Source organism: Helicoverpa zea, chromosome 26, assembly GCF_022581195.2.
Source record: "Helicoverpa zea isolate HzStark_Cry1AcR chromosome 26, ilHelZeax1.1, whole genome shotgun sequence".
In the NCBI taxonomy this organism is placed as follows: Eukaryota; Metazoa; Arthropoda; class Insecta; order Lepidoptera; family Noctuidae; genus Helicoverpa; species Helicoverpa zea.
The window spans coordinates 1,170,476-1,183,405 of NC_061477.1; the positions used below are offsets into that span (position 1 = coordinate 1,170,476).

General features: G+C 37.0%; 1 protein-coding gene across 2 annotated transcripts; it reads left to right on the forward strand.

The window, feature by feature from the left end:
• Nucleotides 1-6,838: 6,838 nt before the first annotated feature.
• On the forward strand, nt 6,839-12,607 carry LOC124643156 (pro-resilin-like). Of its 2 annotated transcripts, none has more exons than XM_047182030.1 (7): nt 6,839-6,922; nt 7,639-7,688; nt 8,106-8,251; nt 8,644-8,972; nt 9,515-9,612; nt 9,879-10,013; nt 11,322-12,607. In XM_047182030.1, the coding sequence occupies exons 2-7, from the start codon at nt 7,683-7,685 to the stop codon at nt 11,454-11,456; spliced, it is 849 nt and encodes a 282-aa protein (XP_047037986.1). In that variant the 5' UTR covers nt 6,839-6,922; nt 7,639-7,682; the 3' UTR covers nt 11,457-12,607. The 2 variants fall into 2 exon arrangements, with proteins under 2 accessions (XP_047037986.1, XP_047037985.1); XM_047182029.1 differs by having other exon boundaries at nt 6,854-6,945.
• Nucleotides 12,608-12,930: the final 323 nt, after the last annotated feature.

The following is a 12,930-nucleotide window of genomic DNA, read 5'->3' on the forward strand; positions in this document are numbered from 1 at the left end:
ACGTCCAAAATTTTCAAAATAAAATCACCAATCAATCAAGACCAATCTTTAACAGATTGGTTTTGATTTGACAAGGAACCCGAAGGCCCCGTTAGTTCTAGTACCTGATCACGCCTACCTTATGTTGCTTGACCTACAAGAAGGCGCCCGACCTACCTTCCTTATAGTATCTCCGTTGTCTTTCCTTCCTCCGTGCGATTATCGCAATCAAATCGGTATCGATACACGATCTCTCGATTCATTACTTTTACACGAACTATGTTAATTAAAATAGATTAGATTAATTTGTTGGCTTGAATTTGGAGTAGGATTAATTAAATGTTTTCGATCTGGGTAATGATTGGTATGTCCTAATGAGTTTCAATTCGATGATATATCGTCTACCTACATACAACCCGTTGGTCACAGTGGTATATAGAGCAAAGACCGTACACTGGGTCTATGGTTCTATTCCTGGGACAAGCCTAAATCGCTTTTAGAAACCTTCACAAAGAAGAATAGAAAAGTAGCCCAAAGTCTATAAGTTGGGCGGTGTTACACCCCCGTGCCTGGGAGTGCACGTGGCGCCGGCATCAACAAATGCTGCTCAGTAGAAGTCGTTGTTACAATTCCACGTCAGAGGCCGTCAAGCGGATTTGAGAATTAAAACTCGGACACTAAGGCAGATGATTCAAAACTATTTTGTGTAGCTTAAGAACGTAAAATTACTGAGTTTTACATCTAACTGGACACAAACATTTGCTGATCGACCGTTAGAAACTACTTAGCTGTTTTCCCACGGTTTCACTCGCGGAACTGCTGCTCGTACCGGGGTAAAATATAATCCAAGTTCCATGCAGAGAGTATAGCTTTCCAAATAGTGAAAGAGTTTTCAAATCTTTGCAGTATTTTCTGAGTGTAACTTTTCAACACTGAAATATCGGAGCGAATACTGAACCTACCCAGTTTACATAAATCCCCTACCAATATTGTATTCAAAACATCGGCAATAAAATAAAACAGAAATTAAATGCATACTCAACCAAAATAACCCATCACACAGTTATTGAGAAATGCATTTATTTTATTGTTATGTAGCAATTTCAGTTCTAATTCGTGATCAAACTGACAAGCTTGTAGTTATAGATGATCTTAAGAAGAACAATTTATTTCATATTTTATGCATTTGTTTGGGAAAAGGATGCAACTATTAGACTTGATAATTCAAGGCTGTTGAAAGGAAACTTAGGGGTAACCAAACGTTTATTTTTCCTAATTTCTTTCAAGTCATTGAGCGGAATGGTGATCAGCGTTCAATCCTTCCCTGAGAAGATACCTGTGACCAGTAGTAGAAAGATAAAAACCGGCCAAGTGTGAGTCTAGCAAAAATATCACGTTTGTTGTGTGGGAGCCCCCCGAAATATTTATTTTATTCTAGTTTTCAGTATTGTTATAGCGGCAACAATAATACATCTGTAAAAATTTCAACTCTCTAATTATCACGGTTCATGAGATATAGCCTGGTGACAGACGGACGGACGGACGGACGGACAGAGGAGCGAAAACAATAGAGTCCCGTTTTGCCCTTTGGGTACGGCACCCTAAAAAGGCTGATAATTTGAAAGAGTACTGCCCATCTAAGCCCCATAACCGGGCAACCCGATAACTGATACCCCTTGGGAAGATGTGTCAAACTTCCCCACTTTTGACTACCCAGAATGACTGCCAGATATGTTTAAAGGATAACCGGGGAAAATGTTATATGCCTACCGAAACAAGGAGGAACTCGGAACAACGGTATATAGATAAAGATTAGATTTTTTTAAACGACGTCAAAAATCCTCAAACAACCCCTCCCGCTGTTTTTTAGCTGCGGTGAGGGAGTGTCAGACTCTTACTGAATAAAACACCGTCGTGTTCCGTCGTAGGCCTTTTATGTACCAGGGCCGCGGTAACTCTTTCGAACAATCCCGCAGCCCGAGCAGACCTTGGCCCTGCTGGTTCCCGCTGGGATAGATACCTTAAACCCACTTTCACCGACAATATAAACGTTAGTCGGTGAACTTGAGTCTTAATTATCTGACCGGCTGTTACTTAGCAATGATACTGCAAATTAAGTGACCCGCAAAAGCCCGCGATATATCCAGTACAACTTTATACTAGGTCAGCAAGTTTATTAAATAAAATAAGTAAAAAAAATCCATTCAATTAACTATACCTTTCGGTAGCGATCACGATTTGGAGCATCACGATCATTGCGTATGCGCAGGTCGATAAATCATATGGTACGCAAGTTAAGCAATGTGTGTAGTGTTGTATTAGATTGGGGAGCTTCAGGCAGGTTTTTGGATGGGGTAGAAGATGTGATTGTACACATAATTTCGAAGAAAAAGCTTTATTTAAATAAGTTTTAGTGCAACCAATCTAAAATTTCTTAATAGGTTTTAAATAAAATAAAATAAAAATAAAAAAGCCTTATATTTCTTGCTTTTCAAATTACAATTTCAATACAAAAATAGTTGTGCATTCAAAATAGACTTAAAAAGAGATTTAAAATTGATATGATTAATTAAATATAAATAGGAAAAAAATATAATAAGAATAATTCATTGGTAGATTAGCATAACAATAATTTGATTGACATAGTAATAATTTTACATATTTTTAGCAAGAACCCTCTCAGTGAAAGGTAAAGGCCTCCTCCAGAGAAGTCCAGTATTCTCTATTTTCCGCCGCTTGTAACCATTGAGTACCTGCTACTTTTATAATATCATCTGCCCAGCGTGCATTTGGTCTTCCTCTCCGTCTCTGTCCTAGTGGGCCTGTCCATTGTGTTGTCTCTCTTGTCCAACGATTATCGCTTAGCCGTGCTACGTGTCCAGCCCATCGCCATTTGAGCTTTTGTGAGTGATTGAGAGCGAGGCTTCAGTTTTTTGTCTTATATGGGTATGGATCTTTTGGATTTTCCTTATTTTCAGAATGCTCCTCTCCATACTCCTTTGGCTGGATATAATTTTATTTTTTACTTTCCTGGTAAATTTCCAACTTTGGCAGGCATATGTTAATGAGGGGTAAATAGGTTTTATAAATGCGAAATGCAGTCTGTAGTGCATCTGTCCGAATTTTACGCCAAACTACTGACACAAAGATAGTCTACGTTTATTATTTTTATAACAACCAGCATAATTCTATGTATGATACTTTATTAAAGTATCCTTTATCTGGAAGTAGTTCCCTTTGACGCAGGTGAACAACTGGCTTTTCAAGCGGAAAAACAATTGACAACTGCCGGACTGCAACTGTACGAAAAATATAGAGAATGTAAAAAACGACCGACGCCGCCGTACGAGCTGAAAACCTGCCAGTGTGAAAAGGCTGTAGGTAAGGTCCGAAAAAATCAATATACCATACATTTAAAAGTGGGATTTTAGCACTTTTTCACGTCAACTTTACAAAAGGACAGCACCCCCAAAATGCCCCCCTTTCACCACTTCCTAGTGTTATGGCTGGGAAGAAGAAGTGGTGAAGAACAAACTTCCCAGCAATAATCCAAAGTGGATAAGTGATATAAATATATACATAGATTAGTGGATCCATGGTAAAAAAAGTATATCTTTTGCAAATGAACACTTGGATTTATGTATTTAAATATATGATTGAGCAAAAACAATACTTGGAGACAAGGGTGAAGTCAACTCGTAGACAGTTTACTGGTTTTTAGCACAAAATAAATGAGATTCTAAAGCCAAATTATTTTGCGACATGCCTCTGTAGTTCAGTGGGCGTAAGCACGACTCTGTAGCGTGCGGTCCTAGGTTCTGATTGACATATCTGGTGAAAGGCATTATCTACCTGTATATCAATATTATAAGTAGTTTGTTTATTTGTTTGCTTAAACCAACTAATCTGAATGTCGGAAAAAAACTGTGTTAGATAGCAAATTTATCGAGGGACATTATTGGATACTTTTTGTCTGGTAGCGGGAAGTAGTTCCTTCAGAAGCGGGTGAAACCGCAGGAATATGCTAGTAATAAATAATTAATATTAAATAATAATTACATTAATAAATACATTAACTTTGACATAAAAAATAATTACATTAACTTTGACACCGCAGTACCTAAGAAGCAAATTATAAGCCTTCCTCAGTAAATGGGTTATCTGACTCAAAACAATTTTCAAATCGGACTACTAGTTTCTGAGATTAATGCGTACAATCACACAAACTTTGCCTCTATTAGGTAATATTATGTAGGTACTTAAGTAGCCAGTAGGTATTAGAATACTTGTTAAACGATATTTTATTTACGATCCTAATGAAATAATCTTGATTACATTTGAAAGTGCAATAATAAAGGGCGACCCGAGAATCGAACTGACGACCTAGCAATCACTGAACAGGACTACTTTCAACAATTTTGAAATTAAATTGTTGATGCGAAACTCCAATAAACGCCTACACAAATTCTAGCAGACCACACATTTACACAAAACCAAACTTTATTACCAAGAACATATCGTCCAAATTTCACTACCAGCTCTCAAGCTTACAACCTTTTCAGTCATCTCTGCCATACTAAATCCAACTTTAATTCTACAGAAATAAAGTTGAAATTGCTTGAATGTTTTCGTAGTATAATAATTTAGTAGGCCCTGTCTATTCCTTCAAGATCGTGACAGATGCAACCTGTCTCCAAAGATTATTACAGTTTACTATTTATAGGTTTGTATACTAGTGAAATACCGTGACTTTGTCTGAGCAAACTATGCGAGGATTGTGTAAAAGATGATGGGTAGGTGATATTGGAAATGACAGGTTACATACATACTTAGTACCATATAATAAGATGGATAGATTATTGAAATCCATATTAACGTCATTACCATCATCATCTTCTTCTTGTAGTTAAGGCCAGGTCTCCGGACATAAACCATCTTATTACAAAATATGGTTTTAAAAAAGTACCGGCTTTTGTACCACCTTTAAACCATCGTCCCGAACAAAATCAATGGACTCAAGCTGTTACTAGAGCGGGTACTTACTTCTTAAAACCACGTTTTATAATAAGGTGGAAAGAGCTTAAGAAGGAACATAATGGGTTTCAGTCAGTAAGAGTCCGACACTCCCTCACGCTGCACCCATAGCGGGAGAAGTCAAGAATTTCCATCAACTGAAAAAGGTTTTTGGACGCGGGTGGAGCTGAAAGAAATCGCTTACACTTACCCATGTATAATGCCTAGTAAACGATAAGGAGTGTTCGATAGTCTATTTATCAAAGGCAGCTAATAAAGGCAACTTTTCATCCATGATCGAAAAGTATAGTTCCTTCTAGAACAAACGTTTCTTTGTTTAATTTACCCCAAAAACTCCGAAACTACTGGACCGATCTGAAATATTCTTTCAATTTTGGGAAGCTACACTACATTGCCCTGGGGACAGATACTACTAATATTTTAAAAAATTACAGTAAGTACCTAAGTAATAGATAAATCATATATCTATATAAATAGATAAAATGCATAGATCCAATGATCTTTTATCTATCATATAATATCAGCAAAACGCAGTGAGAAAACGTTATCACTTATCAATGCACGTTTGACCTATGTACACGAGATCTTTAACCTTAGTAGGAAAAATCACAGGTTTAGTTGTAGGTACTTTGTTTACAATTTATATATCTGTCAGTGAAAAGATTTCAGCGACAGCACAGAGTTTCTTTATATATAGTAAGTACCTTATCACTGAAATCCATCATCTGTGAACCTTTTCCCAACTATGCTGGGATCGGCTTCCAGTCTAACCGGATGTAACTGAGTACCAATGTTTTACAAGGTGCGACTGCCCTATCTGACCTCCTCAACCCAGTAACTTGGACAACCCAAAACATCTTGGTGAGACTAGTTGTGATTAGTTGTCAGTCAGACCTCAGGGCACGTTAACTGTAGGTCCCGGCTGTCATTTAACATCTTTAGCAGTTGTTACGGGTAGTCAGAAGCTAGTAAGTCTGACACCAGTCTAACTAACAGGTATTGGGTTGCCCGGATACCTCGGTTGAGGAGGTCAGATAGGCAGTCGCTCCTTGTGGCACACTGGTACTCAGCTGCATGCGGTAAGACTGGAAGCCGACCCCAACATAGTTGGGAAAAGGCTAGGCAGATGATGATGATGATAGTGCCGTAATAACTGTGTATGTTCTAAGCTTGTAATACACGAGTTAAGTCTACGCTAGTTTCAAATGGAGCACGCCATAGGTCTAGCTTTTAGGAGAGTGTGCCTGATGCGGTGGGTTGTATGCTCTACTTTTTTATCCTAGTAAAGTAAAGGTAAGACATATTACATTACATACCTTTCGGTCGCTCCTTTGGAAATCAATGGGGAAGGAACACACAAGTTTAGCTAAGATTAAAATGATGATGCTTCGGTACTTATCTACGTAATATGTTACAGACAAATTATACAGCTGTGTTGCTAGGAACTTTGTTCGTCACTGTTTCTTCTTTCTAGCCTGTTGTTTTGGTAATATTTGTTTTCACCTAAGTTTTAACCTAATCAACCCATTTTTTTTCCAATTCCAAAAATCTCAAACATCAAACTCAAACTCTTAATTAACAAAACATACAAATAATATCTATTGCTTTAATGGGCGTGGATTATCACTCAATTGGCAATGACCCCCAAATTAAATCTTATTCGAAGTAGAGCAACATTCTAACCGTATCGAGCAGATGCACCAATCGTCACGCACACATGCACAAGTACATATATATGTGTGTAAGGATGTACATGCATTATATTTAATCAGTAATCACTCACTTTATGGTATATAAGCGGTCGGGAATCAATACGAATCATCATTCGGGCAACATCGGCCGTTCTCGTGCGGTGTTCCAAATTTGAATTTTTGAAATAACCGTTTTTTGAGTGAAGTGTTCTGTGAAGGTTTGAGTTTGGAGTTTTTATAGGTTAGTTTAGTAGTTATGGTTAAGTGATACAGATAGCCAAAATATAACTTTCCCGTATACATATTTATGTGAAAATTTTCTATTAGGAAAATCCTTTTCAAATTCCATGCTTTTCATATTACTTGATCGATGAAATTAGCACGTGTCTATGTTATCTATGGGATTAATGGAAACTTTTTCGTATGTTAGAAAAATATGTGATCAACACTCGTTATTCGAAAACACGAGAAAACTCAAAGTTTTTCCTACTTTTATTGCATCATTTTCCAGTTTATTTTCTGTCTGTCTCGCTTTGGTCCCAAAACTACTGAACCAATTTAAATAATGGAACAAAAATAAGAGCCTAAAAAAACATAGGCTACTTTTTATCCGAATGTGAAAAGTTCCCTCAGGATTCGGGTGGAAACGCGGAAAACAGCTAATACAATACAATAGATACAAAGATTGCACTAAAATATACCTATCCTACAATTTCTCTAGTTTTAAAGAAAATCAAGATTTAAAAGCTAGACTAGCATTTCCCTACGTTTTTACTTGCATTCCGAGGAAACCCTGAATATCTTCCTAATTTATAAGCTCAGACCTTTTACATATCTGGAAAACATACCTTAAATTACTTCTCTGCTCACCCCCATTATAACAAACGGACTACATGTGTGCATGTGCACTTGCTGAAACTTTCAATTGTTTCAGGTTAACGCTTTCGTGTAAGGAAAATCTCAAGTACCTCAATAACTATGAAGGTGAGTTGTATTAATTTCTTTTACATACCTAAATTAATTTTATATATCATTCTGATAGGTAGTGTGTATTCAAATGAAATAGTGGCTATATTTGATTACCCTTGTTAATTAATTCCCCTGGAAACTGTACTTTACCTAATCTAGAATACCGATATACTTTAAATGGGACCAACAAACAGTAAATTTTGCATTATTTAATAAAGTATTTACTCATACTTATATAATTATAATTAATAAGGAATTCTATATGTATTTTTTAAAGTTAATCTTTAGTAAAAAACTGTTCAATGCCCTTTATATTTAGCTCAGAAACAGACTAGAAACGATTTGCGCTCACGTTGCAAAGTTCAAAATATGCTTGTAAGAAAATCAATTTCCTTAAAAATTCTTACTCTAATTTCACTCCTTGCCCTTCAGATCCTCCTCATCAGCGCTCTAGCGGTGGTCTGCCTAGCAGAGCCCCCGGTGAACAGGTACCTCCCTCCTCAGGCCGGGGGCGGAGCACCCTCGCAGCTGTACGGAGCCCCCGGCGCGGGGCACAGCCAGACTGATGCTTTGTTCGGGTAAGGAATACTATGCTGAAAACCCCATCAAAATCATTTCAGTCAAAAAAGTCCTTGTTACATATTAGATTTTCTCAAATGTTTTATGGAATGTTTTATTCACGTGTATTGTGGAATTTCAGTAGGATTATAATATAGAGCATGAAGTAACAGATACCTGACCAATTTAATTCACAAGTTAGCCGGGAAAAAAATATTGAATACAAATAACATTTTAAGTGTACCTAACCAACAGTTTACAATCAGTAACTTGAAAACCATATAAAATTGGCGTGCCCGAAAGCATGAAGAATCTAGATTTTGCTATTTACTATGTTTCAGTGTATTATTTGTAATCTTTATATAATTTAATCTTTAATAACTGTTAACAACATAATACTTTATTCTTTCAGTCGTGGCTCATCCCGTGGCGGTTCCCGTCGCCCCTCAAGCCAATACGGAGCGCCCTCCCAAGGACAATTCAACGCCCCATCTTCTCAATACGGCGCCCCTGGTCAAAACCAGCCTTCTTCTCAATACGGCGCCCCTTCTACCCAATACGGCGCCCCAGGTGTAGGCCAGCCTTCATCGCAATATGGAGCGCCTTCTGCTTCCCAGTTCGGCGCCCCGTCCTCTCAATATGGTGCTCCTTCTGCTTCTCAGTTTGGCGCCCCGTCGTCTCAGTATGGCGCCCCGTCCGCTAATGCTCCTTCTCAGCAGTATGGTGCTCCTGGATTCGGTGGTGAGTTTCTTTCATTTGTCATTTATGATAGGCTTAGTTCACTCATGTGTGCGTAAACTCGGTACCCGACGGTATTTGAGTAAAAAATAAAGATAGAGCTTTAGCGGTTAACACTCATATCAAAAGTTCGAAAGTCTGTAACAAAGCGTAATTCAACGCACTGACATGTTTTATACTAACAATTCGCGACAAGAAAGGCAAGAATCTATCGCTGATCATCTGGAGTTACAAATCAAAAAGTGCAAGCACTGTAAAACAATAAGCTAGCTTGTAGATCCTTATCGTAATCAGAAAGAAACAGAACATTGTAACAATATCTAGATCTGTTATGTTTGTACTTTTTATTTGTTGTAATGTTCATGTTCATAATTGATATAACATTGCACAGGGAGGAATTATTGGTGTAGTCAATCTCTTAAAAAAAAATAACAAATTCATTTACCATCCAAAAATAATTGCAATTTGTTACTAAACTTTGTGGGTGTTTGTGGCATCATGGGTCCCAAACGGATGAATCGATTTTGATTTTGTTCTAATTATAGGTTCTCAAGGCGGAGGTTCTTACAGAGGTCAGGCTCAGAGCCGTCAGTACCTGCCCCCTGGTGCCGGAGGATACGGCAGCGATGATGGCAGCAACGGAGTGAGTTTACAACCCTTTTTTATATACATATATCATTTTATATTCTATATTCTCTTTTTCTATAGCAGACATATGCATCATATTGAGTTGGCTTGCACATTGATCATCAGGCCTGCATACAATGTCACGGGATACTTATAATAGTAATAGTACATCATACCTATAGATATTTTATGACCTATCTACTGTACCACCTGGATCCTATTATCAGCTTTCTCTAATCCACCAGACAGTCTGTGACATATGCCCTGTTTGTTAAATTCCAGGAGCCAGCGAACTACAACTTCGAGTACATGGTGAAGGATGACCAGTCTGGCAACGACTTCGGTCACCGCGAGTCCAGGCAGGGAGACAGGGCTGAGGGACTTTATTACGTGCTCCTCCCTGATGGTAGGAAACAGGTAAATGGAGTAGATATAAGGTTGTTTAAAAGGAACATTTGATTGAGGGGAGCAGCTATTGAAACTGTGTCAATTTTAAAAACGTTTGGATAAAAAGCAAGGTGTTTCACGGGCAAGTGTCATGCCAGTTTCCATAACAGGATAAAATATTGCCTGTCATCCGGGAATAGTGATGCTTTACAGTGAAAAAAATGTTAAATCGGACCAGTATTTTCGGAGCTTTTATGCTACAACCCAACTAAAAAGCAAACAGTTTCCCTTTATAAAAAAAAGAGGTATTACTATGGATGGCCCTTTCTAGAGCGAATGGCTAAATAACATTCGCACGGTTCCAAAGATTCGATTCAGCAACGCTTGGCGCGGTCGGTTCGTGGATGACATGACCGTAAGTTACGGAAAGTCGACAACCAGTCTTGCCAAGGAATCAAGTTGTCCAAGCAACTGGGTTGAGTAGATCACATAGGCAGTCGCTCTTATGGCATACTCAGCTGCATCCAATTCGACTGGAAGCCGACCCCAACACAGCTCAACCTCTGTTTATTCTAACTCCCCCATAAGAGGCCTGCTGGAAGAGTTCTTATGAAATAAGTTGTGCCTTTGTACTAAGTGTTCTATTTTTCTTCTCTTCTTGGCTGTGTTCAGTGTAAATAAACTCATCATCCTCCGAGCCTTTTTTCCAACTATGTTGGGGTCGGCTTCCAGTCTAACCGGATTCAGCTGAGTACCAGTGCTTTACAAGAAGCGACTAGCTATCTGACCTCCTCAACCCAGTTACCCGGGCAACCCGATACTAGGGCATGCAATACCGGTTTACCGGTTTCGGTTTTACCGGTAAAACCGCCCATTTTCGCGATTTTCAATTTACCGGTAAAAATAATATGTAACCGGTAATTTACCGGTTTTTACGTTTTTGTAATAATATATAGCAATTGTTCATTTAACGTCAAATCTTCATTATGTAGCCTGAACATAATGTAATATTGCATACATTACATATTGTAAGAGTGTTAAAGTTGCTGTTTTTTAGGAAAGTAAACTTATGTGGCTCCTTAACTATCTCTAGGTTAGATACAAATCTTCATTCTCATCTTAATTTATAATATCTAAACAAATTTTATTCATTCGGTTATTCTAAATTTCCTCATAGCTGTCAGCTCCTATTAGGTAAAAATGTAGCTTATGCTTATTTTACCTATCTATGACCTTATTGAGCAAGGGCTTTTACTTCACTACCATGCGGATAGCAGTGCTATCGGGCCGATACCCCTGTTTAAATAAATTATTAACCAAAATAAATTAATTTCACAGACCGTGCAGTACGAAGCCGATCAAGGCGGTTACAAGCCGAAGATCTCTTACGAAGACACCGGCCTGGGTCAGGGAGGTTACGACAGAAACAGCCAGTCTGGCTACAACGGTGGATACCAAGGACAGGGCTATTAAATAACTCCAAAAATAGGGCTTAGGCTTAAATATACGAAACATGGTAATGAAGTTGGGTAAGACCCGGTTTTGTTAGTGTCAGTTAGTTATATGATAGTTGATGGTATCTGCCAGATAAAGAATGCTTGTAATTTTTGTCAGATATTGGTATTCGAGACCTGTGTTTGTGTCTGATAAGTTCCTGATAGGCTATCAGAGACTTTCAGTAAATGATGAAACTGGTCATAAATTACCTCCACATAAGTGTCAGTTATCTATCAGCTAGTGTTTCGTATATTTAAGCCTGTCAAAGAATTTTCGACTTTATCAATCGGTTTTGGATGGATTTTGTTAAACGTGTTAAAAGTTAAAAATATGTAATGGAAATGAAAAATGGTTGTTACTATTAATATCATTCGAACTGATAAAATATGTAAATTGTGAAACTTATATTTTGACAGTTGACATATTTTATCTGTCATGTTTGCAATATGGCGGGAAAGTTGGAGAAGTTATGTGGAAAACGAAAATGTTATGTTTTTTAATGTTGTGCCGTATTTAAGACAAGTCAATTTGTTTTAGTAGGATTATATTTTAATTGAATCAAGGCTATTGTTTTAACTAGCCTTGAGAGTAAATGCAAAAGGATAATATTTTCGTTCTCGACATTTTTGAGGTTATATTTTAAGACGACGACTTACGCTGTTTTTAAAGGAAACGAGTCATTTACGAGATTTTGTACAAAACGCTTATTTAGAAGTAGTTTTAAGGAAAACAAAATGGCGAAATATCTTTTTTATTTATCAAAAAATCTTCATCAATCTATTTAAAAAAAAAACTATTTTGTCTATTGTTTTTCTTATACATATATTTTATTTGTGAACTGTTCAGAAAAATAATTTTATTTTGAAATTATCGAATAATATTATGATTTTGAACATTTTAATGTAATTACGACTTTGCAGGCCAGTTAACCCAAATGCTCAAAATTAAATTAAGCATTATTAAAAATGCTTTTAATACAGATTATTAATAGTCATAGCGGACGAAAGAAAACGATGTAATAATATGAAAATCATTGCTCTCATATTTATGTATTCATATAAATAATAAACATTTAGTACTTTAGATCGCGTAACTCATTATTTTGTAAATAAATGATTTAAAAAATATGTGCTGTTTTTTGATTACCAATCCATAACCATGTTTAAAAAAGGTTGGTATTTTAATCAGTAGCAAAGCAACTGAGTCCTTGAAACACCTAATGACCTAAGCCTTCTGCAAACCACTAGGAAATCTCTTCAGTGGTTTCTGAGCGAATCTTGAACAGACATACAGAGAAGCAGCAAAAATGAAATAAAATACAAATAAATTCCCTACCTTATACAATTCAAAAAAAATATTAAATAAAACACAAAATAATGATTCAAAACGAGTTTAATTTGTAAACAGAAAAATAACAATGATACAATATATTATACTTCGGCCGTTCAGA

Excerpts from the sequence above, each read along its gene's own strand:
- LOC124643156 (XM_047182030.1), top strand. Across the intron at positions 8,973-9,514 it reads TGGTGCTCCTGGATTCGGTG|GTTCTCAAGGCGGAGGTTCT; the intron begins GTGAGTTTCTTT and ends TTCTAATTATAG. Across the intron at positions 9,613-9,878 it reads GCGATGATGGCAGCAACGGA|GAGCCAGCGAACTACAACTT; the intron begins GTGAGTTTACAA and ends GTTAAATTCCAG.